Below are 27,449 nucleotides of genomic sequence, written 5' to 3'. Positions count from 1 at the left end.
CTTCCCCCTCTAGAACCTGAAGGGCCTCCTGCTCATCCCTGTGGTGGTTCTGGGGTTCCCAGAATAGGGATGTGAGTCCAGCCTGACAGGGAGAGGAGAGGTGGTGCAGGGCTGGGGGGAAAGGAGGTCATACCCTCTTCCAGGGCCAGGTAACCGGAGCCCAGCACACAGCTGGGCAGGGGGAGGGACAGAGCACGCAAGAGGCCATGTGCCTTCCCTGGTGAAATGTGATCAGTCAGTCACCCTGCAGGGGGGAGTCAGGGGGCAGGGAGGGGAGGATCGGATCCCCACCCCACTTTAAACCAGGCTTCAGGGCACCCCAGGAATTCCTGTTATTTCTGTGGGGCTCTGCCCTCTCTGGTTGTGGGGAGGCCCACGTCCATCCACACAGTGGAGATGGGAGAGGAGATCAGCCACCCGAGGGCAGCTGGGCAGGTAGGTAGCCCCACACGGGCTGCAGCCTCCCCATCACGGCTTGTTCTTTTTTTTTTTTTTTTTTGGAGACAGGGTCTCTCTGTGTCGCCCAGCTGGAGCGCAGTGGCATGATCAATTATGGCTTACCACAGCCTCAGCCTTCTGAGCTCAAGCATTCCTCCTGCCTCTGCCTCTGCCTCTGCCTCTGCCTGTCAAAATGTTAGGATTACAGGTGTGAGCCACCGTGCCCAGCCACCCCTTGTTCTCTTGCCGCTAACACATCTGCTGAGCGGCTCCTGCTGTGCTGAGCGTTGGAGTGGGCGTAGAGGGCACTGAATGGACAATGGCTGGCGGGTGAGGGCCAGGAGAATGGGTTCAGTCCGCCTGCCCCATCTTACCTCTGTGAAATGAGCGGTGAGGGAGAAGGGGCCGTCCTGGAACATGTTCTCCATGGACATGTGGAAATGGAGTAAGTACTACACCAACAGGTCTGGAGGGACCAGCAGATGGGTAAGGGGATCCTGGGGGATGAGTCCGAGAGAGGCTGAACCAGACCAGTGGGCAACCTGGGCCCGAGCGGAGCAAGCAGCGTCTCTGGCCAGAGAGGAGGCTGAGCCCCTCATCCACACATGGAGCAGCCCAGGAAAGGCAGGTGGGGCACCAGTGCCCAGGGGAACTTTAGCCAGATGTCCAGGGTAGCTTGATCTTCCTAATACTGGTCCAGGGTTACTTGGACCTGAAGCCTGTCCCCTGATGAACCCTGTCCTTTGCTCCCACCCCCTCTCTCCCGGTCCACCAGCCTGATTCCTGAACAACTCAGGAACTCGCCGTCTCCTTCCCCACACTGCCCCCTCTCCCAACCAGGCTAGGACTCTCCCAGAGGACAGCATCTGTCTGCCCACCTTTGAGAGTTTTAAACACAAGCCTGAGCCGACTCTTCCTGGCATAAAGCACCTTAGTTCCTCCCAGAGGCTGAGGACAGAGGCTGGTGAGGCCACCTCGTCCCTGCCCCATCTCTCCCCAGTCCCACTCCCTGCAGCTTCCACCTCCCTGACCCTGCTCCCGCCTGCCTCTGGGCCTCTGGGCCTCTGCACAGCCTCTCCTGTAGCTACAGCCCCCTTCTCACCACCCTCCCCCACTCAACCAAATGACCCTGTTTCTCCTTCAGCTCTCAGCCGGTCAGCTCCTGCAGGACGCCCTCCTCACTCTCTGCAAAGTCCTCTATTCTCTCACCAGACACTTATCCTGGAGTTGCCCTCTGACTTGCTGAGCCCCCCAGCTGTAATCCCCTGACACTGGGGGTGCTTGGTCAGCCCTAGCAGGGGGTCTCAAAAAATGCTTGTTGATGGACTGATTGTCCTCAGTCTAACTGACTGTTGACTGATGGAACGTCTTGCCGCCTGACTTTCCTTCTCTGGCAGCCACAGTATGGGGTAAGCTGCAGTGAGGTTCTTGCAGAGAGGATGGGGCAAGAAGCCCAGCAGAAGGGAGAGCATGAACCCCCCAACCCGAGACTCACCCCTTTTCTTTTGAATTAGGAATCAAAAAATAACCAGGGCCTTGGGGTGATGGGCCCTTGGTGCCCAGGTCCTGACATCTATGTGGGCAGCTGAGCTGAACTCTCCCCTGCCTCAGACCACTCCTCCTTTCCTCCTCCCCTCTTCTCTCTCCTCCTCTTTGTCCCCTCCCTTCCAGCCCCTCTGGCCCTGCCCCAGAGCAGCAGAACACCCAGCTGACAGCTGGACATGCCAGTCCCCACCAGCCCTTCCCCAGAGGGTCAGGTGACCCTTCCCTCCCCAGGCCACGGCAGCCCGGCCCTCCGGGGCAGACCTCCCTCACCAGGGCTCTGGTGAACAGCAAATGCACCACGCTGGGACGGGCCGTTGCCTGATGCCTGTACATGGTGGGCACTGAGAGACAAGATTCCTGGGCCCTGCCTTCCATACACTCCCCACGATCTCGGAGGAAGCTCTGGTGAGTGCTGCCTTGTAGGCAGGGATGGGCAGGGCCAGCCTCTTTGACGGGGCCTGACTGAGGGGAGAGAGGGTCTCGTGTTCACAGGGCCTGTCTGTACCCTGGGGTCTTGTCTCCATTCCGGGCTGGCCAGGAGTCTGCCCCACGGAGGTGCCAGCGTCTTCGTGGAGGTCTGTCCATCTGTGTGTGGCGGGGGTGGGGTAGGGCGTTGGGACAGTTCAGTGTATAGGAATTCTGGCATCTGTTCCTCTTTCATCCCTCTCCCTTCTCCCAGGGGAATTCCACCCCTCCCCTTCCAGGGGTGCCTGGAGCCCTCTCACTTCAGGGTGGACTGGGACTACAGAGGAAGCTGGGGGGAGGGGCAAGTACCGGGGGCTGCATTAACCCTTAACAGGGGCCGGTGTCCAAGAAACGCAGGCAGCATCCCCTGGGCACAGGAACAGCATGTCCTAGCCCAGCAGCCCCAGCTTTCCACGGGAGGGGGCAGGAGGCCAGCACAAGGCTGGATGACATCAGCATCTACAGCAGCTGCCTGGGGCCTGGTGCAGGGTGGTGGTAGACCATGGGATGGCGGTCATGGGGGTGGGAGACATGTCTCCACCAAGCGGTGGTCCCTGATGCCCTGGGCAGTGGTGGAGTCTTGGCCCCCACCCATGACTCTTCTAGGCACCCTAGTGAACCTGAGAACTGAGCTTGCCTTGGGGGCCTTAAACCCCCCATGCCAGGCCCCTTCCCCTGAAATTCTGATCCCATAGGGAAGGACTCTGCCTTCTACATTTTTAAAAAGCTACCCATTTATTTTTTAACCTTTTATTATGAAAAACTTCAAGCATACAAATAGAGGGAATGATCTCATGCACACTTGTACATCCTGCGCCTGATTTCAGCAGTGGCCCGAGTTTTGTCGTATTTGTTTCATTGAATACGCTACAGCTAGAGTGTTCTGACATCACAGCACGCCTCTCCCCTGCACAAAGTCCTCAGTAGGTCCTCACATAACCCACTGTCCACTAACAAATGAACAACTACCCATGAGCGTCTGCATCCTGTCTGCAGTCTCCTTTCCCCAGCTGGCCCTACATGTCTGTTAATGTTTTGTTAGAAAAGGATCCAGTCAAAAGGCATTGGGTCAGCAGGTCTCTTAAATCTCTTTCAATTAGAAAGAGCCTCTGCCAGCCCCCCGACCCCCCACCATGGTGATTTTTCCCCACCACTTTGCCTTGCTGAATCAAAGAGGGGGTTGTCCCATAGGAGGGTAAGAACATGGCAGGGTCAGACAGCTCTCAGTACAGATAGGGAAGCTGAGGCCCAGAGAGGCAGGCTCAGGGAGCCTGAGGCAGAACCAGGTCTCCTGTCCCCTCCTGGGCCACTTCCCTGCATCCCTGCCCCTCAGTGCTCCTGTGGCCTCTGGGGCCCTCCTCGTCCTCACTCTGCTGCTTCCGGGGGTCACAGGCCAGGCCAAGCCCAACCCCTGGCCAGCGGCATCTCCTTCTTTCTCCTGCCCTCCACAGAGCCTAAATAAATCCTTCCCAGGCAGAAACCCGGATGGTTGCTCTCTTGTTCACTAGCAGCCACAGGGAACAGCAATAAACTTTATGAGCATCAGGTCCTTCAGGGAAGAAAGCACGTGCACTGGCTGGGGAGGCGCAGGGTGGCAGCGCGTGCTGGCCCGCGGGCTGCAGTTGCAGTGTGTTACCTTAATAATAGTTACTGCAACTCATCCGGGGCTGGGAGGCCCAGCTGGCAGCTGAGAGGCCTCACCCACCCACCAGGGTGCCACAGCCTGGGCGGGATGGTCGGATGGGGTGGAGATCGCTGGAGACCCCGTCCTGCTCTGCCCAGATGGGCTCTCAAGTGCCCCACCACCCCCAGCCCATTCCCACCCCCTCCCCTTCAGCCCCTGACCCTGGTTAAGCAGTGGGAGGGGAGGGCAAGAGGAGATGTTATAGAACGTTATGGGGAGAATCCAACCTCAATGATGGCTTCTGAGCTCTTCAAAAACACCTGCCTGGTGGAGGCAGAACTTCAGCTGCCGTCGAGGCTCTCTGGGACAGGTCTGGGCAAAGCCAGGCAAACCTAGGGCAGTTCCAAGAATGTGTCCCCCGGTCGCTGGGTGAGGAGGTGGGTGCTGGCTTTAGTTTCCAGTTAATCCCTCTCAGGCATTTGGGGCCTCAACGTGTGTGCTGCTGCCCTCTGGTGGGGAAAAACCTTGCCTGCATTCTCCCTCAGCCACACACTCCCACACACGCACAAGCATTCACATACTCACACAAACATGCAAACACATGCACACACACACACTCCATCCCATTATTGTGTTTTGACCTTAAAGAGCTGTTCCATCTTGCAACCATAAAACTGCCATGCTAACTGCTGGCAACACCTTACGTCTGTGGCTCATAGGTCTCTTGCACAAGACAGGTGGTGGCTGATCATATTACTTAGAGGAAGGCAGCAGGTGTGGGGCAGGGCGTTGGAGGCTGGGAAATGTGTAGGCAAGTCTGGGTGTTTAGCAATATCCAAAATCCTGGGTGCAGCTTCAAGAGGCAAAGTCCGGAGGAGAAAAGCATGGCTGGGAGGGGCTGTCAAAGCAGTTGCTAACCATGGCTGAGGAGCTGCGTGTCCAGGGGTCAGGATCTATTAGGGGGCCAAGAGGGAGAAGCCCTCGCAGCCTCTGCCTCCCCCAGAGCAGCCCTTCCAGTGGCACTTGACTTCGTGAGTCATCTTTCCCCCATGTTTCTCCCACCTTGACAGCAAGATCAGAACATTGTTGGTGCTGCTAAGTACATTTGTCAGTGGCTGAAGGGTTTCTAAACTAATAATCTCTGTATTAAAATCGTATTTGGTCCTCAAGCTGGAGAAATGTTGGGAGATTTTAAATGTTAAGAAAAAAAAAACCCTCTCAAAGGATAAAATCAGCCCCGAAATAAGTTTCTATGACTGAGGAATATGAAGTATTGCTCTGTGATTCTAGAAACCAAGCCTTCTCCAGGAAAGAGATGCTCTCCTAAGCCACATATTTCAGCCACGGCTGGGAAAGTGATGTGTGAAGTCCCCCAGCACTAGGTATGGATCCCACCGAGCCGGAGAGCCACACGGACAGAGGGCGCACCATCCTACAGCCCTTGAGTCATTTTTAGAATGGATTTTAAAACTCCATTTTTCCCCTTGGAAAATAAGCTTGTGCCTTCCAACCTGGATGGCCCCAGATGATGCACAACCCCTCAGCCATGTGAGAAACTCCAAATTTCTCCTGCCCATTACAACCTAAGTGGTTTTAAATGGTTTTTGGGTCCTCTCATCTCTAATAGATTAAAAAATGCTCCCTCGGGCATCACAAAGACATTGAATGGTACTTGTACCAAACCTCTGGCTCCGAGAGGCCTGTGAAATGTAAGTTAGAGCTTCAGAGGTGAGAGGGCAGGCCATAAACCATGCTGCTTTGCCGTCTGCCACATTTTATATTACAGTTTTCTTTTGCTACAAGCTGTTTCTTAATTATCTTCTACCCAGAAAGCCCTCTCCCCACCACCTAAGATTTATCAGGATGTGGTCCCGAAGGCTTCAGCACCTTGGTGATCTCAGGGTACCACCTCCCTGCACTGAGCTGGGGCCCAGGCCAGCATCTCCTCTGGCTGGCCAGGCTGGGCTCACTCTCCGTCCCCCTCCACTGCCGGCTGCCTCTGCAGGCGCCCTGGTGCTGCAGCACTGGCAAGGCCAGCCAAGCACTCCCGCATCCTCCTCCTCCACACAACACTCCCCTCCAGCCATCGCCTCCCACCATCTCCTTGCCCTTCCCTATTGCTCCCTGTACACACACTCCCTAAAGCAGGCCCTCCCCAAGCTCCCCAAGGCTGAGCCAACATCTCCCCTCCTCCTGGACTCCTTCCCAGACCCCTCAAACCACCCTGATCTCAGCCAGGAGCAGTACCTCTCCTAACCTCTTCTCAAGGACCCATTTGTCAACATAGTTTTTTCCCTACCAGTCCCTATGCAATACTCATTATACTTTTAGGATCTGTTGATTGAGAAAAATAGATGATGACAAAAACTACTAGGAATTCAATAATGCCTTTAAATGAATTTGTATTTTGTTAATTACCAACATATTTACATACATTTGAGAATTATCGTGCCTCTAGGGGATTACTTTCCTACTCTGCAGATTGTGGTGGTGAGGATTTGGGTAAGGTCTTGGCAGGCCCCCGGGTGGGAGCCCTCACCCAGGGCCCTAAGACTCCACACTGCCAAGCACTTCGTTAGACACTGCCCACCAGCAGCATGCTGCCCCTGGGTGTGCGGCTCTTGCTGCCCAGTCAGGTGCAGCTTCTGAAAGCTCCCTATCCTGACACAGGTTACTGAGGCAAACAGCATAAAGAGGGCCCCAGATAGCACCCTGGCCCTAAGAGCCTGACTTGGGTCTTCGTCCTGGGTCTCCGAGACTCCCAGAGACAGCCAGAGCAACTCAGCAGCCACTCCCCGTCCAAGGGGACTGCACGTGGTCAGAATGGGCGTCGACTTCAGAGTGAGACAGACTCATGACGGCCGAGTCCCAGCATTGGTGCCTGATAGCTCTGGACCCCGGGAAAACTCTGCAACCATTCTGACCCTCAGTGTCTCCATCTGAAAATTTCTATCTGGAGACACAGAGGTGTGATTGTAAAGCCAGGGGTCCAGAGTTGACCCTTAGGAGTGGCTATGATATAGGATATGTTTGTGCAATGAACTATTTGAGTACCTGACTCAAGTGAAGTTGCTTTCTTTGGTTTTTTTTGCTTGTTTTTGTTTATTTTTTTTTTTGAGATGGAGTTTTGCTGTTGTTGCCCAGGCTGGAGTGCAATGGCATGATCTCGGCTCACCACAACCTCCGCCTCCCATGTTCAAGCGATTCTCCTGCCTCAGCCTCCCGAGTAGCTGGGATTACAGGCACGTGTCACGACGCCCTGCTAATTTTGTATTTTTAGTAGAGACAGGGTTTCTCCATGTTGGTCAGGCTGGTCTCGAACTCCTGACCTCAGGTGATCCGCCCACCTTGGCCTCCCAAAGTGCTGGGATTACAGGCGTGAGCCACTGTGCCCGGCTTTTTTTTTTTTTTTTTTTTTTGAGATGGAGTCTCACTCTGTTGCCCAAGCTGGAGTGCAATGACATGATCTTGGCTCACTGCAACCTCCACCTCCTAGATTCAAGCAATTCCTCTGCCTCAGCCTCCCGAGTAGCTGGGATTACAGGCATGCGCCACCACACCCGGCTACTTTTTAAAATATTTTTAGTAGAGAGGGGGTTTCACCATGTTGGCTTAGGCTAGTCTTGAACTCCTGGCTTCAAGTGATTCACCCGCCTTGGCCTCCTACAGTGCTGGAATTACAGGCGTGAGCCACCATGCCAGGCGAAGTGAAGTTGCTTTCAACTTAAGAGCTCCATACTGGGTGCCTGGCTGTGAGTTAGTGCATCAGGCAGGATGGACTAGGTCCTGCTGCATAACAAGCCACCCCCAAATCTCAGTGACTTCATAGAGTGAAGATTTATTTCCATAATGCTATTTATCCAGTATGTACAGTCACTTAGGGACCCTGCTGACAGAGGCCACACCTCAGCATGTGCTTCCAAGATCACCATGGCCAGGGAAAGAGAATGGGGGGAACATCCCTTGAAGTTCCCACCCAGAAGTAACACATGGCACCCACCCACGTGATGCTGGCGAAAGCAAATCACGTGGGCCACGCTTACCTTCACAGCTGCAATCATACCACGTTCTCAGGGAAAAACAGAATGTTGTGAACAGCCCTGACAATGGCCACAGTCAGCCAGTCTGTTTGCAGATATAAGAAGCCAACAGGCTTTGATAAGATATAGTCCATGACTAATCTATTCCTATTTTGAACCCCTACAAGTTTGATTTGTGGTTTCGTCTGCCACCTTCCCTAAAATGGGAGTGTGAGTCCTAAAAGAGATGCATCTTCCGTAATGTTAATGAACTCAGATTTAGCATGTGGAAAGCGGTTATAAGATACAAAGACTCTCCAGAAATAAAAATGTGCCGACGGGTTGTGACAAGTTATGATGCCCTTATCTGCCTCGGCTTGATGGGTGGCATCTGTCATTGTGTCTGGCATCAGCGAGGTCTTGGGGTCTTAGAATCACTGGTATTGTCCTGTGTCTCCACTCTGGAAGCCAAACCCACTCACGGCCCTGCTGTCAGTGACCCTCTTTTCTGACTGGGGAGTGTCTCACAGGCTAGCACAGGCTGGCTGTCACTCAGGCCCTGTGGGGCTGCGGAGCAGGGTCTGTACTGGCACAGACAGCCCAGGGCCTCATTTAAAAACCAGCTCGGTGGCTGCGCCCCATCAGCAGAAATTAGCCCTGGAGTCTCCTGGAGTGAGGCCCAGCGTTACTTCATTCAGGACATGATGCAACAACAGGGCAGGAGGACACAGAGACCTGGGGCCATCTGTCCACTTCCTGGTGGTGGCAGGAGTTAGGCAGCCTTTAAGTTGAGCTCTTCTGGCTAGAGGCATCTCACCCTCTTCCCTGCTTTATTCTTACTCCCCCTATGCCTCCCCAAGGAGCCCTAGGGAAGGATGCTGGGCAAGGGGTCTGAGCTGTAGGGATGTGGGAGGAGATGTGGGCTGAAGACAGGGACAACTGTCTCCCTTCAAAGCACTAAAGAGAGCCAAGGATATTTGGCAGCAGGCGCCTCACCTGCCATGCAGCACCCAAGTTGACTCATGGAAGTCGGTCCTGAGAATAATGCAGGCAGTGACAGACCCTGCGTGGTGGCAATGCTTGGAAGGAGGACTCCACAAAGGAGTGTCTGCACTTTGTCTTCCGAGCATCATGACAAGGCTGTGGCAGAGGGTGACAAGCCAAGCCTCAGAGCACGTCCCCAGTTCATCTCAGGCCTCAGCAAGCTCCAGGAGTGCCTGGAGTAGACCCTGGACTTCTGACTCTTGCCCAAGGCTCTTAGGAAACAGAACAGGCCCAGGGCGTTGATCAAAGGCAGGGCCCATGCCAACGGCAGATGTGCCTGCATGTGGCAAAAGGAAGGTCTGGGCTGAGAAAGGTCCTGCCAACTTGAATGATTTAATTGGGACTTGCCCGTGAGGAATGGGAAAAACAGGGGCCTTCCCCAGCTCAATCCCACAGAGCTGGAGGCCACACACAAAGGCAGAAACAGATAAAGAACCCTACTCTTCCTTGGGAATTTGAGGTCAGCATCAGTGCCAAGGGGAAGCCACAGACTGCCTTCCCGAGCAGCGGCGAAACTCACCCTGCCCAGCCCCAGCTGAAGCTCCAGGGGCAGAAGCCACTGCTCCTCCCTCCTCCTTCTGCCCCTTTCCACCAACCTGTGTCAGAATTGCAGACCACACAGCTCAGGAGCAGGAGGCCCTGCAGATGTCAGCTAATCTACATCCTAGGCTGACCCCCAAGAGAAAGGGCCTCAGTTTCCCTAGCAGCCAAGTCCAGGTTTTCTTTTTTTTTCACAGGCTGGCTACCTGGTAGACAATTGCTGCCAATCCGTCCAAGTCCAGGGGCAAGGGAGTTTCCACTGCTGTGCCACAGGCTGCGCTGAAGGCCCAGGGGTCTTCCCTGCTCACACTGCGCTCTCTGAGGAGGTACAGCCAGGGTTCCTGAGAACATCTGAGATCAGAGGGGAAGGTTGCAGCGGGAACCAGTTCCCTGCTGGGAATGACAGTGCCTCTCGGGTCTCACTGATACCCCCAGCCAGGAGGCTGTGGGGAAGGTCGATACCAACCCCTGCTCTAGGTGGGCCGTCAGCCTGATCCCTTGTGGTGGTTTCTGCAGAGGTAGGAGACAGATGTGCTCCCCTCTCCAGCCCACCCACTCCTAGCACATGTACTGAATGTCATCAAGTGGGATAGGGGACAGGCCAGGGGGTAGACCAGGCCTGGGAGACAGGAAAACCTGCCCCAGCACCGCCAGTGACTTATAGGTGACTTTGGCCAAGTCCTGGCCTCCTTGTGGCTCAATTTCCTGAAGTTTAAAGTATATAAACAACAACCCTCAGCCCCCTGCAGTGTGGCCAGGACGCACACTCTGGGGTTACCATGCCTGGGTTCAAATCCCTGCTCTCCCTATACTAGCTAGGTGCAGATAGGGAAGCTACTTAACCTCTCTGTGCCTCCGTTTTCTCATCTGTAAAACGGGGCTGGTAACACGAGTTGCCTCATAGGGTTATTATGGATTGTAAGGCTTAAATGGGTTACTCTACACAAAGCACTAGAACGTGGCCACAGCAAGCGCTGTATGCATGTAACCATTTATTGCCATTATTTCCTTGCCACACCTTGCCGCGGTGACATCCATGTCCTTCGAGCTCTTTGGGGATGTGAGCTGGGGAAAGATGAGGGGTGTGGACTTCCCAGTGCAGCAGCACGAGGCCGAGGTGTGATTTGGCTGGGACGCGGCTGTGGAGCTGGGCTGGCATTCGCTGAGGCCAGGTCTGGCTAGTGCGGGGCCAGCCCTGGGGATACAAGTGTGCGGGGCAGGAGTCTTGCCCCTTCCAAGAGTGGCTATAAATGAACTTTACAGACTAGATGTCCCTGTGGTCACCAAAAGTGCCTCTGCCTGGGGACAGGTCAGCTGGCAAAGGCCGACATGCCAGCAAGCCCAGCTAGAGGAGAGGCATCAGGCTGCCTTGGCTTCTCTGCTCTACTCCTTCTTGCCTTCTCCAAATTTGCAAGTAGGATTGGGTTTACAGGCAACTGGCATATCCTGTCCCATAACCAAAGGGTTAGCAAACTGAAGTTATCAGCTTTTTTTGTGGGCCAATTTTCCTCTGTGTCCAGATACCTGTCACCAACTTCTTCTCTCAGGTCCTGAAACAGCTTCCAGATGGGGCTCACCTCTGTGCCACACTGGAGCAGAGCTGGATCGATGCCTAGGCTGGAGTCTCAGGCCCAGCCCCCTCACCATTAGGCCTCCATCCTCCCACCCCAGCAGCCCCGGTTCACCCAGTCACTCCAGCTACGCAGCCAGCCACAGAAGCCTCACCCCGCATCCTATGTACCAGCCAAAAGCCACACTCCTTCTCCCTCCTATAGAGGCACTTCTGGCCTGTAGGGCAGTAGCCAATGTGGAAGAGGCCCAGTGTTGGGGAATGAACAGGCTGTGTTGAGGTTTTCAATGCCCGAGTGAGCTGGAGGTCCGGGCGGCTGGCAGGAGCCTCCCTGAGCCAGAGGCCTGAACAAATTGATGGGCACCGCTGTGCATGAATCCAGCTGGCTGTGCTCGTGGCCTGGACTGAAGGTCAATTAGAGCGTTAATCATGCCCAGCACTGCCCAGCCTGGTGGCATCCATGACCAGGAGTCCAGCAGAGGGAGCGAGTATTAATATCTCGGTGGTGACAGGCACCGCTGTGGGAATGTGCTCTCAGGGCACCGCTGTGGGAATGTGCTCTCAGGACAGGACGAACAGGGCAGGAAGAGCCTCCCCTTGCAGTGTCTCCTTCGCACTCTCCTGAGACAAAGTCAGGACATCTTTAGGGGCTGTGTTTCCAGCCCAGAGCGCCAGCTTTTGCCTGAGACCCATAGGCTCACCCTCAGGGAGGGTAAGAGGAGTGGGAGGGGGAGGAGGGGGCCAGGCCTAGAGAAGAGCAGGCCCCGGCTTTACTTCCCACTCTCCTGGCCAGCCGCAACCCTGCGCATGGTACTGTAGGCCTCACTGTCCTCATTTGCAAAGTGGCCTGCCTGTCCTACAACCCAGAGCTGTGAGGAAAATAGGACCAGCATGGCAATAATGCTAGAAATAATGATCAGATTTACCGAACGCTTTGCTCTGGGTGCTGGGCTGTCCTTTCCACGGGCCTTATCTCAACCATGTCCCTAACTCCATGAGGTGGGTATCATTATTATCCTGTTCTACAGAGGGAGAAGGAGAAACTGAGGCCCAGAAAAGTTCAGTAACTTGTCTGCGGTCCCACAGCAATTATGTCATGGTATCATGATGTAAATCAATGATGCACACCCATGCTGTACAATAATAAAGCACTCCTGGCCGGGCGTGGTGGCTCATGCCTGTAATCCCAGCACTTTGGGAGGCCAAGGAGGGTGGATCACCTGAGGTCAGGAGTTCGAGACCAGCCTGGCCAACATGGTGAAACCCCGTCTCTACTAAAAAATACAAAAATTAGCCGGATGTGGTGGCAGGCGCCTGTAATCCCAGCTGCTCGGGAGCCTGAGGCAGGAGAATCGCTTGAACCCGGGAGGCAAAAGTTGCAGCGAGCCGAGATCACACCACTGCACTCCAGCCTGGGCAACAGAGTTAGACCCTGTCTCTAAATAAATAAATAAAGCAAGCAAGCAAGCACTCCCGTACCCATAATCCCCTGCAGGACAGTGAGAGCCCCAGCAGCAGTGGCTCAGCTTGCTTCTTGTTGGGCCTGGGATGAGTGTTCCAGATGAAGGCAGGCAACATGTCAGGTGAAGTTAAGATACAGTCTCTGCACCCTAGAAGCTTAGTATGTTGCTTGAATTTTTAAAATGTTTTAATATTTAAATTCAAAAAGTACAAAACATTATTTAAAGTCTCTGGCTGGGCACAGTGGCTCACGCCTGTAATCCTAGCACTTGGGAGGCCAAGGTGGGTGGATCACTTGAGCTCAGGAGTTTGAGACCAGCCCAGGCAACATGGTGAGACCCCGTTTCTACAAAAAATATAAAATTAGTTGGGCGTGCTGGCACACACCTGTAGTCCCAGCTACTTGGAGGCTGAGGTGGGAGGATCATTTGAGCCCAGGAGGTCAAGGCTGCAGTGAGCCAAGATCATGCCACTGCACTCCAGCCTGGGCGACAGAGCAAGACCACATCTTAAATAAATAAATAAGTCTCCTTCTCATCCCTGCTCCATGGAGGCAACCACTGTAACTGGTTTCTCATGACAGATTATTCCAGAAGTAATCAATGGATATTTACAGTCCTGTTTAAGGTACCAGTGATGAACCTGTTCTGGGGCCGAGGCTGTGTGGGCCCTTCCAAGCACTGCCCTGCCCCAGCCACCATCTCCCTCATATAACTTCCTCCTTCCTCCCCTGCTTTCCAGAGGACCCCGCTGAGAGCCCACAGACAGGAGGACAACTGCACTATGACAGCAATAAAGGCCAAGAAGGAGAAAGTTGAGGACCGCTGACAGCCCCGCGTGCTTGTTGGGAGCTGCCCTTTCTACTTCACACCTTCCTCTAGCAGACTGTGCAGGGACCCCCCACCACCACCATCTGCCACCATGGTTGTGCAAAACAGCGCAGACGCCGGGGACATGAGGGCAGGCGTGCAGCTGGAGCCCTTCCTGCACCAGGTCGGGGGGCACATGAGCGTGATGAAGTATGACGAGCATACGGTGTGTAAGCCCCTCGTCTCCCGGGAGCAGAGGTTCTATGAATCCCTGCCGCTGGCCATGAAGCGGTTCACCCCACAGTACAAAGGTGAGTGTCTAGGCAGCCAGGCCACGTCTGGGTGCTGCCACACAGGGGCCGGCTCATCCAATGCACCCACCATGTCCTCCTGTGGTGTGGGTGTGTGTAAGGGTTGCCACGGAGACGCGCCCCTCTCCCAGCGGGGCTGGCCTTCTCTGTCCTAGTTTCTCTGAACTCTTCAAGCCTCCAGGTCTAGAGTGTAATGCCGTTTGGTTTCCTTATAAATTAGCTCAAGTCACCAGGCTTTGAGGGATGGAGAGAATAAAACAACACCCTGGTCACACCCAGTCTCCAAGGCGGCATTCTGGTCTGTGCCTTCCCGGTGCCATAGCCAGCCATCTCATGCTGGCTATAAACACAGGGCAAAATGGGGCCTCCTTAACCTCCCTCTGAAAGCCAAGGAGGATGGCGGGACCCTCAGGCCTGGGACAGGGCTTGGGATGCTACGATGTGGCTTGCTTGGGAAGCCAGAACTCCCGCCCTCACCCAGGAAGAGGCAAAGCCAGGGATACGGGCTGCCGCTTGCATGTAGCTGGGAAACTTCTGCATGGGGCAGCATGTGTCTTGGATCTGAGCACAAGGTGGGTTCTGGGGAAAGAAAGTGGGTGGGGAGGGTGCTGCCTGCTGGCCTTCAGGCAGGGGTCAGGCTCCCCAGGACAGGCTGATTTGTCCACACCCAGCCTTCTGAAAGTGAGGCTCAAAGGGCTCAGCCACACTCTGCCAGGCAGCCAGCCCAGCAGTGAGGTGAGTGCTCAGGGAAATAACCTCTTTAGAGGATGGCAGACCCCATGACTGCAAGCTGCTGCCCTCATTGTCAAAGTATTGGTGGTGAAGGTGACAATAATATCCAAATAAGTCAGTCAAAAACACATTTGCATTTCAATGATTAAGATAACTGGGAAGGATGGGGCCTGGTGTTTCTCGAGTGCAATCTGGCCTGGGAAACCAACTTTACTAGAATCCGGTGTGTATGTGCACAAAGACGCACAGGTCCCCACGCCCCATGCCAGACCTGTGAATCAGAATCCCCTGGGGTCTTGGGGTGAGGGTCAGGAATTCTCTTTTTTTTTTTTTTTTTTTTGAGACGGAGTTTCGGTCTTGTTGCCCAGGCTGGAGTGCAATGGCGCGATCTCGGCTCATTGCAACTTCCACCTCCCAGGTTCAAGCGATTCTCCTGCCTCAGCCTCCGGAGTAACTGGGATTACAGGCGCCTGCCACCATGCCCGGCTAATTTTTGTATTTTTAGTAGAGACGGGGTTTCTCCATGGTGGTCAGGCTGGTCTTGAACTCCCAACCTCAGGTGATCCACCCACCTCAGCCTCCCAAAGTGTTGGGATTACAGGCGTGAGCCACTGCACCCAGCCAGGAATTCTTATTTAACACGGTCCAGACCTAACGCCGGTAGGGGGACCAGGGCCTGGAGCCTTGAGCATTGCTTCCAAGCACTGTTTCACACATGCCTGGATTTCAGGCCGGCCTGCCAGGACCTCCTGAGAGTCTAAGACAAGACCGATCAGCGTCACACACGGAGAGACAGGGGAAGATGGTCCATGGGCTGCCTGTGTGGGCCTCCCTCTCCCTGGGGTCTTCCCGGCCCGCAGGCTGGTGTTGCCTGGCTGGTTGTGGGGTCACTTCCCATCTTGTCAGAGCACCCACTGGAATTAATGTCTGTTCCTTCACAACTAAACTTAGCCCAGCAGAGGGGTGGCAGGATCGTGTGTGGGGCGGCCTCCTGCCAGCACCATTTCACGCTTGCTCCACGCAGCTCTGGGGCTGAGATGGATGCCGGGCAGCCGCAGGCTAAGTGGGAGAGGCAGAGAGGCTGGCCTGGCCTTCAGGAGGCCGTCCTCATCCCCTCCTCTGCTCCCCATCTGCACACGGCCATGAGCCAGTGGGGGTAGGAGGGCCCCACTCTCAGCGCCCTTGAGCACTGATCTCTGTCCAGGCCTCTGCTCCACCCTGCTTTCCCCTTCAGGTCAGCCCCATCCCAGGGCCAGCCCCCTTGGGGCTCTGCTAACTCAGTGCATTAATTTGAGCCAAGGCGTCAGAGCTAAATGTATCCATAGCTACAGGGGATGCCTCAGCATCTGCCTTCAGGCTTCACACAGGAGATGATGTTTCTATATAAGCCAGGAGGGACCTGGGTCAGGGCACCCCCTGACACCCTTCAGAAACCACCTAGCTGGCCACCTACTCTGCCTGCAGGTGGGGACAGACAGAGCCCGTGGGCTGAAGTTTTGATGAAGCAGAAATGCTGATTCACTCACTGACCAGAACATGACTCACACAGGGCCACTGTCCAAGCACTAACTAATGAAATATGCACATTTAAGAAGACTCTAGGAAAAGGCCCAGAACCAGGACTCAGGTGCTCAGATGCCTGCGGTAGGGGAAGGAGGACAGGTGGCTGAGGTCTGGTCGTAGATGGGAAGAGTCCCTGAAAGGGCTCTCGGGTGGTGTAGGCTGCTGCTAAGCAAAGCCACATCTGCTAAACCTCCGTGTCTGTTGTGCCTGACACAACTGTAAGCAGCTTCCCTGCACTAATTCACACAATCCTCACAGCACACTGAGGCAGGGACCTTTATCTGCCCTGTCATAGATGAGGAAGCTGAGGCACAGAGAGGTTACCTGGCATGCCTGAGGCCACACGGACACTGAGAGGCAGAGCCAGGATTCCAAGCCCTGAGGTCTGGCTCCTGACTGTGGGCTCTTGGCCACATGGGCCAGCTCCACTCAGCTACACTGTTACTAAAGGGGTGGACTCGGGTGTCAGTGTTCAGGGGTCATCTAGCCCAAGGAGGGAGGGGGCGTGACTTGCCCAGGGTCATTCAGCTAGGACCTCAGGTCAGGGGCACTTGAATCCCCACAAGGCTGCCACAAGGGTATCCCTTTTCTCCCCTATAGGAACAGCCCCCACTGAGAGGGGCCATTTCTGAAGTGGCCACCACATGCCACAGAGTGCATGTTCTCCCTTCTCACCACCCTGCGCCACGATGGCATCAGGGAGGATGATGGGCAGGGATGCCACTCCAGAGGGCAGCCTCTTGGGTCAGAGTTCGCCTGGGACCTTTGCTGGGCTCCGCAGGCATGATGGTGCCCTGGGGCTGCATCCCTCTCCTCCCAGGCTGCCGGCCAGCACTGGGGAATGAGGCCATACTCGTAGGTCCAGTTGGTTAACAGTTGACCCGATTCATATTACAGACGGCAGCAAGTAAATGCTCTCATAAACTTAAAAATAAATACATGACAGAATATTCACGGAGGCTCAGGAAGCTACTCGGCCAAACCAAAATTGCTGAGATGCTCTGGGCATGCCAGTTGTGACAGTAAGCTCTCTTGTCTGTCCAGCTGGCATGGTCTCGGGTTGAGATGCATGGGGAGGGCTGGGCAGGCAGGAAGACTCTGGCTGGGTCCCACACTCTCCTGGTCAGGAGAGCTCTGGGAACCCGTGGGCCTCCAAGGCCTTGTCCCCACAGACACACAGGGCAAGCTGGAGACCAGGCTGGAGCTTGCATGGCTCTTGAACAGGTCAAGCACCGAGAAGCCTGGATTCCACTGGCATGCTGCTCTGCCAAGGGCAGGCAACTGGAGACTGTTTGTAAGGGGCTATCTACTTGGGGTCCCCGACTTCAGAGGGAAGGGCTGCGCTGAGCCACAGAGGGGTGTGACAGGGAAAGACAGACAAGAGCTGGAGACAGACACAGCCCGTCAGAGGCATGCAGAAAGACAGAGAGGCAGAGATGCAGAGCCTGGCTGTGTAACTCTGACAATATGAGAAATGGAAATGACTTTTGGATTTTATTGGTTTTGGGTTATTTGCACCTCTGCTCTCCTCCATTTACTCAGACACTCAGAACTGATGAGATCAGACAAGTACTGGAGCCTGGAGGAGCGGGTGAAGGTCACGCTTCCTGTCCCTCCAGGGAGACCTCCTGGGCCTGGGGCTCCCAAGACTGTGGTTTCTGGCAGGCCTGTCACCATAGCCTCACATGTGGCAAGGCCAGGGGAGTGCTGGAGGGCAGCTTGAATTTTCCAAGACCCAAAAGGGCCCTGCACAGGACCAGCACACCAGGCTCCCCAGGCAGCTAGGAGGCCTTGGGGTTCCCCAGGAACTGCACGAGGCTGCTGGCTCTCTCCCCTTCTCGCACCTCGAAAGATGGGCTTGGGTCAGTTATTGGTTTCTGAAAGGTCAGTTCTCCTCCCTAGAACAAAGCACTCCAACCCTCCTTCCCCAAGACACAGGCCTGGAAATGTAAACACCATCTCCTTGCAGCCTGGGCTCCCAGCCCTCAGCGCTGACGACCCTCCCTGAGGGGAGGGAATGACAGCGTCTCTGTTCTCTCCTATGGAACAGAATGACCAGAACAAACATGACTGGGGACACAGCAGGAATGTCCCTAATGCAAACTTGGGGTAAACAGCGTGACAACACCAGACCTTCTGGAACAGCCTGTCCTTTCCTCCATCCCCACGTCTGGCATGGCCCTCCCAGAGCTCCACCCCACACCGACCATGTGACCTTGGGCAGATTATCCCATCTCTCCTAGCCTAGGCACCCACCGTCCACACCCTTACAGGCGTACTGTGACTTAGTGGTAGCAAGGGAAAAGCAGCAACATGCCACCCAGCAGGTGGAAGACAGGGCGGCTATGACGCTCTGTGATTCCTTCCTCAACCTGCCGTCAGCCCCTGTCTCACGAGCAGGACAGCGACAGTGGGCTTGGCCTAGGGGTGAACGCTAGTGGCAGGTGAATGGTAAAATGCCAGGTTCAGGGACAGCGTTATCATTATCATCATGATGACTTCACAGGACACGGGAGCCTGGGATGGTGTGAGGAAAGGCAGCACCTTTTAGGAGATGGAGAGAACTGAATGTCACTCTCAGGCTGCAAAATTAGGGCACTGGGAATCTGAGATGACAGGACTTGCCCAGGGAGACCGCTGAGCTAGGCACAGGCAGCTCTAGAGAGCGACTTGCTAAATTATAGAGCAGCCCTGATAATGAGTGTCTACGCTGATCAGCCCAGGAGGGCCCGGCAGGCATGCAAGCCGAGAGATGAGCCACCTTCACGGCTGGCTCAGCAGAAATTGCCACTTACTCTGAGAAGGTGACCACGTGGCTAGGGGGAGAAATAAGCACCTTGAAGTACATAAAAACATGCGGCCTACCCTCTTTTGGTCAGGGCCCAGCAGAAAACAAAAGGCACACTCAAAGGAGATTAAATGAAGACAACCTTAAAAAGGAACTGTTTGGCAGGGCACGGTGGCTCACACCTGCAATCCCAGCACTTTGGGAGGCCAGGGTGGGTGGATCACAAGGTCAGGAGTTTGAGACCAGCCTAGCCAAGATGATGAAGCCCCATCTCTACTAAAAATACAAAAATTAGCCGGGTGCAGTGGCGGGCACCTGTAATCCAAGCTACTCGGGAGGCTGAGGCAAGAGAACTGCTTGAACCCGGGAGGCGGAGGTTGCAGTGAGCCGAGATTGCACCACTGCACTCCAGCCTGGGCAACAGAGCGAGACTCCATCTCAAAAAAAAAAAAAAAAAAAAAAAGAAAGAAAAAAGGAACTGTTTGCAGAAATATATGCAGGATTCAGGGGAACAACCAGGGACTGGGGGGACCCAGGGACCAGCAACACTGGAAAGCTGTCACCACCCCAGGCCAGGAGGGCCACAGAGGAACACAGCAGGGTATGAACATGGTGAAGAGGGGTGGGAACCAGTGGAATAAACGCCCAACCTTTCTCCTCCCACCCTCCCATCTCCTGCCAGTGCCCCCCACTGGGCAAATCCACTGGGAAACTAGAGGGCAAGGGAGCCACTGGTATACTCCATCAGGTCACTCCTTCAGCATAAAGCAGGACAGAGGGGGTGCAGAGTGGGCTGGTGAGGGCAGGCACAGAGAGGGTGAGCGCATCAGCTGCAGGAGAGAGGACATGTATTCTCACCTCCACTTCTCCCAAAACCACAAGGGTGGCCATCTCCTGTGCTACTACCAAGACTCTGGCGAGGCCAGGCACCACTGGAGGCCAAGCTCCACGGAGGAAGGCCTGGGTTCTGCCACCACCAGAGGAAGGACGCTAAAGGGTGGCTACAGAGCTGCTAATGTGCCTGCCACAGCTAATTACTCAAGCCCGACCAATGTCCAGGAGAACACCCCTTAGTATGTAGGGTAAGGGCGTTTCAGATACTCTTCACTTTCACAACCAGTGTTTTTTTGTGCCTCAATGACCAACACCGATGGCAGGATGTACCACAGTTGGGGAAATCTCACAAGGCTTGTTTCATCAAAGAACCATGTTCCACCAATAATCTTCATGTGCGGATGCATCTAACCAGAGGAAATGGCAGGCCATCAGCTCAAGGGCAGACAGACAGGGGAGAGCAAGTGAAGGGGCAAAGGGGAGCCCTGAGCCCTGAAGGCTGTGAGAGGAAGCCTTCCTGGAAGAAGCAGGTCCAATAAAGACACGTGGGAGGGAGAAGAAGGGTGCTCAGGAGGCAGAGGGCACGGAGGAGGGATGGGATGGGCCCAACTTCCCTCACTGGCACTCTGAGGTGGGCGGCCCCTTCGCAGAGGACCAGCTCCAATGCCCCCAGGTCAGGCAGAGCTGGGTTGGCTGTGGCGTGACTGGGAGGTGTGACTGTGCACAGAGGAACTGGAATGCAAGGACAAAATGTGCGGAGTTGACTTTGTTGAAAGCGCAAAGAGGCAGGGAAGTGCGATAAAGCAGAGGATGTGCCAAGATCAGCCCAAGGCTATTTTCTCCAAGCTCCAGGGCTCATTCTGGGACAGGATCGGTTCAGGCAAAACCAGGCCAGTCCCATAGCTCTTCCTTGAGAGAGGAGCTGGGGAACGGGGGAGGTGGACCAGGGCCATTAAGCTAAATTCCCAACTCGTCATCACTCCTGCATGTCCGTGTGGAGGCTCTCTCAACTGGCTCCTCCCCTCCCCTTCCCTGTGTGTTTGCAGGTACCGTCACAGTGCACCTCTGGAAAGACAGCACAGGCCATCTCAGCTTGGTTGCCAACCCAGTGAAGGAGAGCCAGGAGCCCTTCAAGGTCTCCACAGAGTCGGCGGCGGTGGCCATATGGCAGACGCTCCAGCAGACCACCGGCAGCAATGGCAGCGACTGCACCCTTGCCCAGTGGCCGCATGCCCAGCTGGCACGCTCACCCAAGGAGAGGTGAGGGCACTGGGCAGGATGACAGAAACCCTGTCCCTCGGCAGGGACCGGCACTGCTCCCACCTGTGCCCAAGGCCAACCACTCCCTATTAAGGCTGGTGCTGAGAAAAAGAAATTCAGATGAATGCTCTGTCTAGAATAACCAATGTGACCAAAGAAAGGAATGGATTTTCTTTATGTCACTCCTAGAAGGGAGGATTACGATGCATTTTATCCCAGAAGTTGATGCACAGGCAGAGTTGTCTACTGAGTAGGTATTCAGTACATATTTGTTTAATTAAATATCTGTTTCACTGAGACCATGAAGTGTCTCTGGGGAGGAAGTGCACAAAACAGAAACCCTAGAATAGTGTATGTAGAGGAAAAGTGTGGCTAATTGCTCTCAGAAATCATCTCTTTCCCTAGCAGTTGGAAGGGGCCAGGAGGGAGGTCAATGTGGTGCTCAGAGGGTCCCTGGAGATGCAGGAGGCTCAGGTGCCTGAGGTCCCTACCAAAAACCTTTGACAATGTCAGCTGACCTTTCTCAGGTGAAAAGGCTCCCCACGGCTTTTTAAAACATTTATGGGAAACAAAAGGGAGCTAATACAATGAAAATATCTCCCTTCCCAAGGAGTGCTGCAGATCTCATTAAGCCTCTGGGCTTGGAGTCAGGAAGCGGGAGCATTATCTCCATTTCACAGATGGTGACGCCAAGATGCCAAGAGGGCAGGAGAAGAGGGCCGGCCACTGTCCACGCTCACCACAGCTCCCACCCCACTCCTGTGCCCTTCTGAGGTCTCAGGGAGGTGACGGCCTGCCTGCTGGATTATCAGAGTCCAACCCCAGGCTTGTGATTCCGGATAGGGCCACTGCCCCCTTAGTGTGTCACCTCAATAGTAAGGCCATTAATAATCCAGATCACTTACAAGTGAGTTTAAATCACCTCAGCCCTCTAAGGGGGCAACATGTTCTAATAAGTTCTCCAGGGTTTCGAGAAGCCCCTTGAGGGCTGCAGTGTGGTGAAATCTGGCCCCAGAACCGGAGTTGGGCAGGGAGGGTGCCCCAGCCTGGTGAGGGCTGCCCTGGAGAGCAGCTGGGACCACCCTGTCAGAGCCCATCTCAGAGAGCCCAGTCAGCCACAGGCAGTGGCGCCCTTCCCCAGACCTCTGCTCTGACTGTCCTGTGCTCCACTCCACCGCAGCCCAGCCAAGGCTCTTCTGAGGTCCGAGCCCCACCTCAACACTCCAGCCTTCTCGCTGGTAGAAGACACTAACGGAAACCAGGTTGAGAGGAAGAGCTTCAACCCATGGGGCCTGCACTGCCACCAGGCCCACCTGACCCGCCTGTGCTCTGAGTACCCAGAGAACAAGCGGCATCGTATCCTTGCCATCCCCCTCACATGTGGTCCCAAGGGCGGGGCGACAGAGAGACACAGAGGGGCAGAGGTGGGTAGAGGAAACACACACAAACACCGGGCCAATGGAGGGTAGCAGGGAGAGACAGATGTGAGGGATAGCTGGAAGGCACAAGCCCTCAAACCCGGGTCCTAGAAGAAATCAGGTGCCTCCAAAAGAACAGCTAGACAGTATGGGGAAGGCAGATGGAATTATACTGAGCGCAGTGCCCTGGGGGGGCCCTGGCTATGTCTTTGCTACTTGGCAGTAAAGATGGGTTGGGATGGGAGTGTCTGTGGTTAGACAGGAATAAGGAATGCCATGTTGCGTGGGGGCAGCAGGGGGCTCAGAGAGCTTGATGGGCCCCCAGCCCCAACCTCCCTTCCATCCCTCCAAATTCTCCCTGCAGGTGTCTTCCCATGGGGCCCACACAGTGAGAGGGAAGTGTGGCTCCTCCCTTAGGGGAGCACCCATGGGGTAGACTATGGGAGGAGGTAAGTCTCCCTCCCCTACAGAGTTTTCAGGGAGAAAATTTAGGTTTGAAATGCCCCTTCATCACCACTGCTCTGCTCCTTCCTGCAAATGGGTGGCTGGTTTCATAGTATTTACCAAGACACATCTGCAATCCTAATCCCTAAGAAGCTTTTGCAGGATAATTACTCCACTGAAATTAATATTCCTGCAACTCATCTCCAAAGCTAACATCAACCCACTTCTCCCAAAAGGTATTGGTCCATTCAGCGGGACTGAAGGTTTTAGCCTTATGATTTTCTGCCGTAAAATGTAAATTGGGCATGGCCTGCTAGGGATTTCACACTTGCATTTAAATTTCAACCTCAGAGCAAAATGTAAAAGGAAAAAAAAAGCTCACATACTCATAAACTCCCCCTAAATAAATGGGCTTATTAAAGCAGCCTGCAAAGCTAATACTTCGAATTCTTAATAGTAAGGATGAGCTTGTCTGTAAGGAAGGCAATGGGAGTGAAGAATGGTGCCCAGAATAGGGAATTTCCAGGCAGCTTCTGAGGCATGCAAACGACCTCTGGCGGAGCAGCAGTTCTGAAGTCCTTCCTTAACTTAGTGTGACTAGGGTTCTTGTTGCTGGAAAATGTAGTGTCACAGTACATGCATCCCTGTGTCCTGGATCTGAAGATGGGGACCCGGCAGCACGGCGATGATGCGTCGGAGGAGAAGAAGGCCCGCCACATGAGGAAGTGTGCGCAGAGCACCTCAGCCTGCCTGGGTGTGCGCATCTGCGGCATGCAGGTAGGTCGCAGGGGACCCACCACAGGGGGGGACATCCCGGCACATCCATGGTGGGGCAAGGATATCTCCCATCCAGATGCCACTGCCCCCCTGCAGAGCCCTTCACTCTGGAGGAGCCACAGAGGAGGCCAGGAGCCAGTCTTCCAATGAGGAAATGCATACCCTGGTCTATGACACACTGGAAATTTTCTTTTTTCTATTTTTTTTTTTTTTTTTTGAGACAGAGTCTTGCTCTGTCGCCCAGGCTGGAGTGCAGTGGCACAATCTCAGCTCACTGCAACCTCCGCCTCCCGGGTTCATGCCATTCTCCTGCCTCAGCCTCCCGAGTAGCTGGGACTCCAGGTGCCCACCACCACGCCTGGCTAATTTTTTGTGTTTTCAGTAGAGACGGGGTTTCACCGTGGTCTCGATCTCCTGACCTCGTGATCTGCCCACCTTGGCCTCCCAAAGTGCTGGGACTACAGGCGTGAGCCACTGCGCCCAGCCCACACTGGATCTTTCCAAAAGCACCCTTCAGAATAGTGATGTCAAAAACCATCACATTCGAACTTTGTCTCACAATCTTTGGCAGCTGAAACTTTCCGCAGTGGCCATGTGGCTCCTGCTCATGTTGTGAGCAGACCTTTGATGCAATGTGTGAGGCTGGGCTGGGGGAAGGACTAAGAGAAAGGGCTTCTTGGTGCACCCCGTGGCTTCCTGAGTCCTCCTTCTCTTGAATGATAAAGCTGAATTCTCTCCTTCTTAGATGCTGTATGGCAGTGAGCTCTTTAAATTTCTATTAGCCATTTCCCCTTCTTAATCCACCTTTTCTGCTGCTTTTTGCTACCAGTTCTGGTTAATAAAGTGGGAAGGTCATAACCTGCTAACCCTGCAAAGGAATGGTTATTTTCTATAACTCAGACTCCACGCCTCCTTTTTGGGGCTCTGATGTGGCTTATGGCAGGGGCTGCAGGAGAACAGGAGAAAATAAACTTCCTCTACTCGTTCTCTCTTATAGTCTGTCTACTCAAAGCAAAACCAGACACTGATTTGACGGTAAACGTTATAGCTTTCCTTAATTGAAACCGCCACCCCTTGAAGCTGGAAGTTGAGTCTATAAATTTGTTGCACAGATGTCCTTTGGAAAGCCGGGAATGTAGTCCTCAAGAGAATGGAGTGTGATGATTTGTGGTGTAAATGGAATCTCTCTCTGGACCTCAAATCTTCTGAAATTGATCTGATTTATTTAGAAAGTGATGCCTGTCAGGTATTTATGACGGCTAATTTAGCAGCCAATCTGCAGCCCTCCAAAGGCAGCACTAAGGCTATCATATCTTTCCGATTTTTTTCAACACTGGTTTTCTATGAACATATCATGTAATCTGAAGGCAGGAAAGACCTGAGAAACTGTCTTGGCCAGGGACAGGCTGCCCCTTCTAGGTATGCCAGGCAGAGGGGTGCCACCCCCCCGGCCATGCCCACTGCTGGCCTTGGTTCAGCCTCAGCTGCTGCCTGTGCCATCTGAATGAAATGGGGGTTGCTGCCACTGTCCCCCATCAGCATCTCTCTTCCATCTGCTCCCTTCTGGTGGCCAAGACACAACAGGGGAGGGGAGGAGAGATGGTGCCAAGGAGAGGAGCCACCAGCCCCACAGAGCTGCCATGAACCTCCCTCCTCCACCAGGCTCCCCTCAACTGCACTGGCTGCCTAGAAACCCTGTCCACACCTGACCTAGCCTGTCTTTTTATCTTCAAACAATTCACCCCACTCCACTTCAAGAGGCATTACTGTTGCCTTGGAATCTGCAGAGAAAGGACTTTATAAACTTTGCTGAGGAAATTTTAATCTAGTTGGCTTTCCAAGGCCATTGGCTGTGATTTCAGATTCCTATTAAAGCTTTCTAGCTTGGGTTTGCTAATATTTGAATTGAAGAGGGCCAGGAGCCAGGGCTTAAATCATGATTTGGAGGTTGACATTGGAAATTCACAAGAAAGAAGATCCAAACGTTTTCCTCGTGGGTGGAGGGTCACCTCTGTGGGGTGAAGGATCTTTAGACCTTGGATTACTATTAAAGACTTGCACAGAAAGCATTTTAAAATGTAAAAGCTACTCTGGCACTTGATGGAAGATCATCTTCTGCTCATTTCAGTCACTCTTGCCCTACATCTCCTAAAAATCTGTTCATATATTATCCCAGCTTATGATGCTGCAACCGTACCAGATACAATTTGTTTAAGTTTCCAATCTTCACATTTTCTTTATTCTTTTTAATGTAAGGTTTATCAAACAGATAAGAAGTACTTTCTCTGCAAAGACAAGTACTATGGAAGAAAACTCTCAGTGGAGGGGTTCAGACAAGCCCTCTATCAGTTCCTACATAATGGAAGCCACCTCCGGAGGGAGCTCCTGGAGCCCATCCTGCACCAGCTCCGGGCCCTCCTCTCCGTCATTAGGAGCCAGAGTTCATACCGCTTCTACTCCAGCTCTCTCCTCGTCATCTATGATGGGCAGGAACCACCAGAAAGAGCCCCAGGCAGCCCGCATCCTCACGAGGCTCCCCAGGCAGCCCACGGTAGCTCTCCCGGTGGTCTCACCAAGGTTGACATCCGCATGATTGACTTTGCTCATACCACATACAAGGGCTCCTGGAATGAGCACACCACCTACGATGGACCAGACCCTGGCTATATTTTTGGCCTGGAAAACCTCATCAGGATCCTGCAGGATATCCAAGAGGGAGAATGAAACTTCCTGGGCTTATCTGGATTCTTCTGGGCTATAGATCTCAAATAGAGACCTGTTGGTTGCTAGGGTAGTCCAGACACCCCTTAGATGTCTTCATAATAGTCCTATCTACCTTCAAAACCATCTCTATATATGGCAGACTATATTAACAGCTGCTGAACAAATCAGCTCTGGAGGTGATTCCACATCCCCTGGCATTATGCTCTAATGCTGCTCATCGGAGAACGGACAGCCAGGATAAAGTGGCACCTTCTGGAGTACACTGGAGGGGGCAGCCCAAGTTAGAGGCCAGCATTGCTGACATTCTGGAATATTTGCATCTAAAAATGTTTACTCGTTGCCATGCTGCAGTCCGCACAAGCTGTGAGGCAGAAAACTTGACTTGAAGCAGCCTTGAAGAGTGAGTTCATGAGCTCATGGTTTTTCTCCTTGTATGGACTGCTCGCTCCAAGGGCAGGCAGAGCTCATGAATGCCTCTTATCTTCCTAAGCGGAGTTTTAGGTGACACAGGATGAAGCAGAAGAGATCTACCCATCTCACCTGCTCTGCACCCAGCTTCTAAGTGGACAAAGCCAAGCCCAGGCATGAGCTCTGGCAAAGCAAGACCCCAGATTCTCCATTTTTGCCTGTGGAAAGGAGGGTCCCTTTACAGGCTTTTTTTTCCTTTTTTTTTTCCCCAAAATCTCTTAAAATGAGGAATCTCTTAGCAGACTTTTGAGTTCCCCATTCTGCCACATTCTGACCATGAGACGCGGCTTGCAGTGGGGGTGAACGCACATAAAAAGGGACCACTGACGTCCAGCTCTACTCTCTGCTTTCTATTTATTTATTTTGGGGGTGGGTTGGGGAGTCAGAAGAACCTGGAGGACGGAGGAAACCAGGGGCAATGTTTACAAGACTGGTGGACAAGTGTAAATATGGAATAAGAACAAACAGTTCTAATTAATTCCTTCTTCTGCAGTACGGAAACCTATTACAATGCCCTTGAGTCAAGCACTGAGATACGTTACCCAATTAGGGAAATAAATTTGTTAATAAAATTGCTGAGGTCACCAGTGATTATTGGTGTGCCTTATTACCCTT

General features: G+C 53.8%; 1 protein-coding gene across 4 annotated transcripts; it reads left to right on the top strand.

The window, feature by feature from the left end:
* The first annotated feature begins 292 nt into the window (after positions 1-292).
* On the top strand, positions 293-27,449 carry IP6K3 (inositol hexakisphosphate kinase 3). Of its 4 annotated transcripts, XM_003311227.6 has the most exons (7): positions 965-2,388; positions 9,873-10,001; positions 13,448-13,826; positions 20,790-21,003; positions 22,184-22,359; positions 23,467-23,642; positions 25,899-27,449. In XM_003311227.6, the coding sequence occupies exons 3-7, from the start codon at positions 13,628-13,630 to the stop codon at positions 26,364-26,366; spliced, it is 1,233 nt and encodes a 410-aa protein (XP_003311275.2). In that variant the 5' UTR covers positions 965-2,388; positions 9,873-10,001; positions 13,448-13,627; the 3' UTR covers positions 26,367-27,449. The 4 variants fall into 4 exon arrangements, with proteins under 4 accessions (XP_016810754.2, XP_016810755.2, XP_003311275.2 ...); XM_016955265.3 differs by lacking the exons at positions 965-2,388; positions 9,873-10,001 and adding an exon at positions 293-435; XM_016955266.3 differs by lacking the exons at positions 965-2,388; positions 9,873-10,001 and adding an exon at positions 506-883.

Source organism: Pan troglodytes, chromosome 5, assembly GCF_028858775.2.
Source record: "Pan troglodytes isolate AG18354 chromosome 5, NHGRI_mPanTro3-v2.0_pri, whole genome shotgun sequence".
Taxonomy (NCBI): Eukaryota; Metazoa; Chordata; class Mammalia; order Primates; family Hominidae; genus Pan; species Pan troglodytes.
The sequence above is the reverse complement of the archived record's forward strand: the minus strand, read 5'-3'. Positions and strand labels throughout refer to the sequence as shown.

What these genes read in the sequence shown, in the direction of transcription:
- IP6K3 (XM_016955265.3), top strand. Translation starts at nt 13,628, where the DNA reads ATGGTTGTGCAAAACAGCGCAGACGCCGGGGACATGAGGGCAGGCGTG. An exon ending in CCCAGAGAACAAGCGGCATC is followed by an intron (nt 22,360 to 23,466) that starts GTATCCTTGCCA and finishes TAGTGTGACTAG; the next exon opens with GGTTCTTGTTGCTGGAAAAT. An exon ending in TGCGCATCTGCGGCATGCAG is followed by an intron (nt 23,643 to 25,898) that starts GTAGGTCGCAGG and finishes TTTTAATGTAAG; the next exon opens with GTTTATCAAACAGATAAGAA.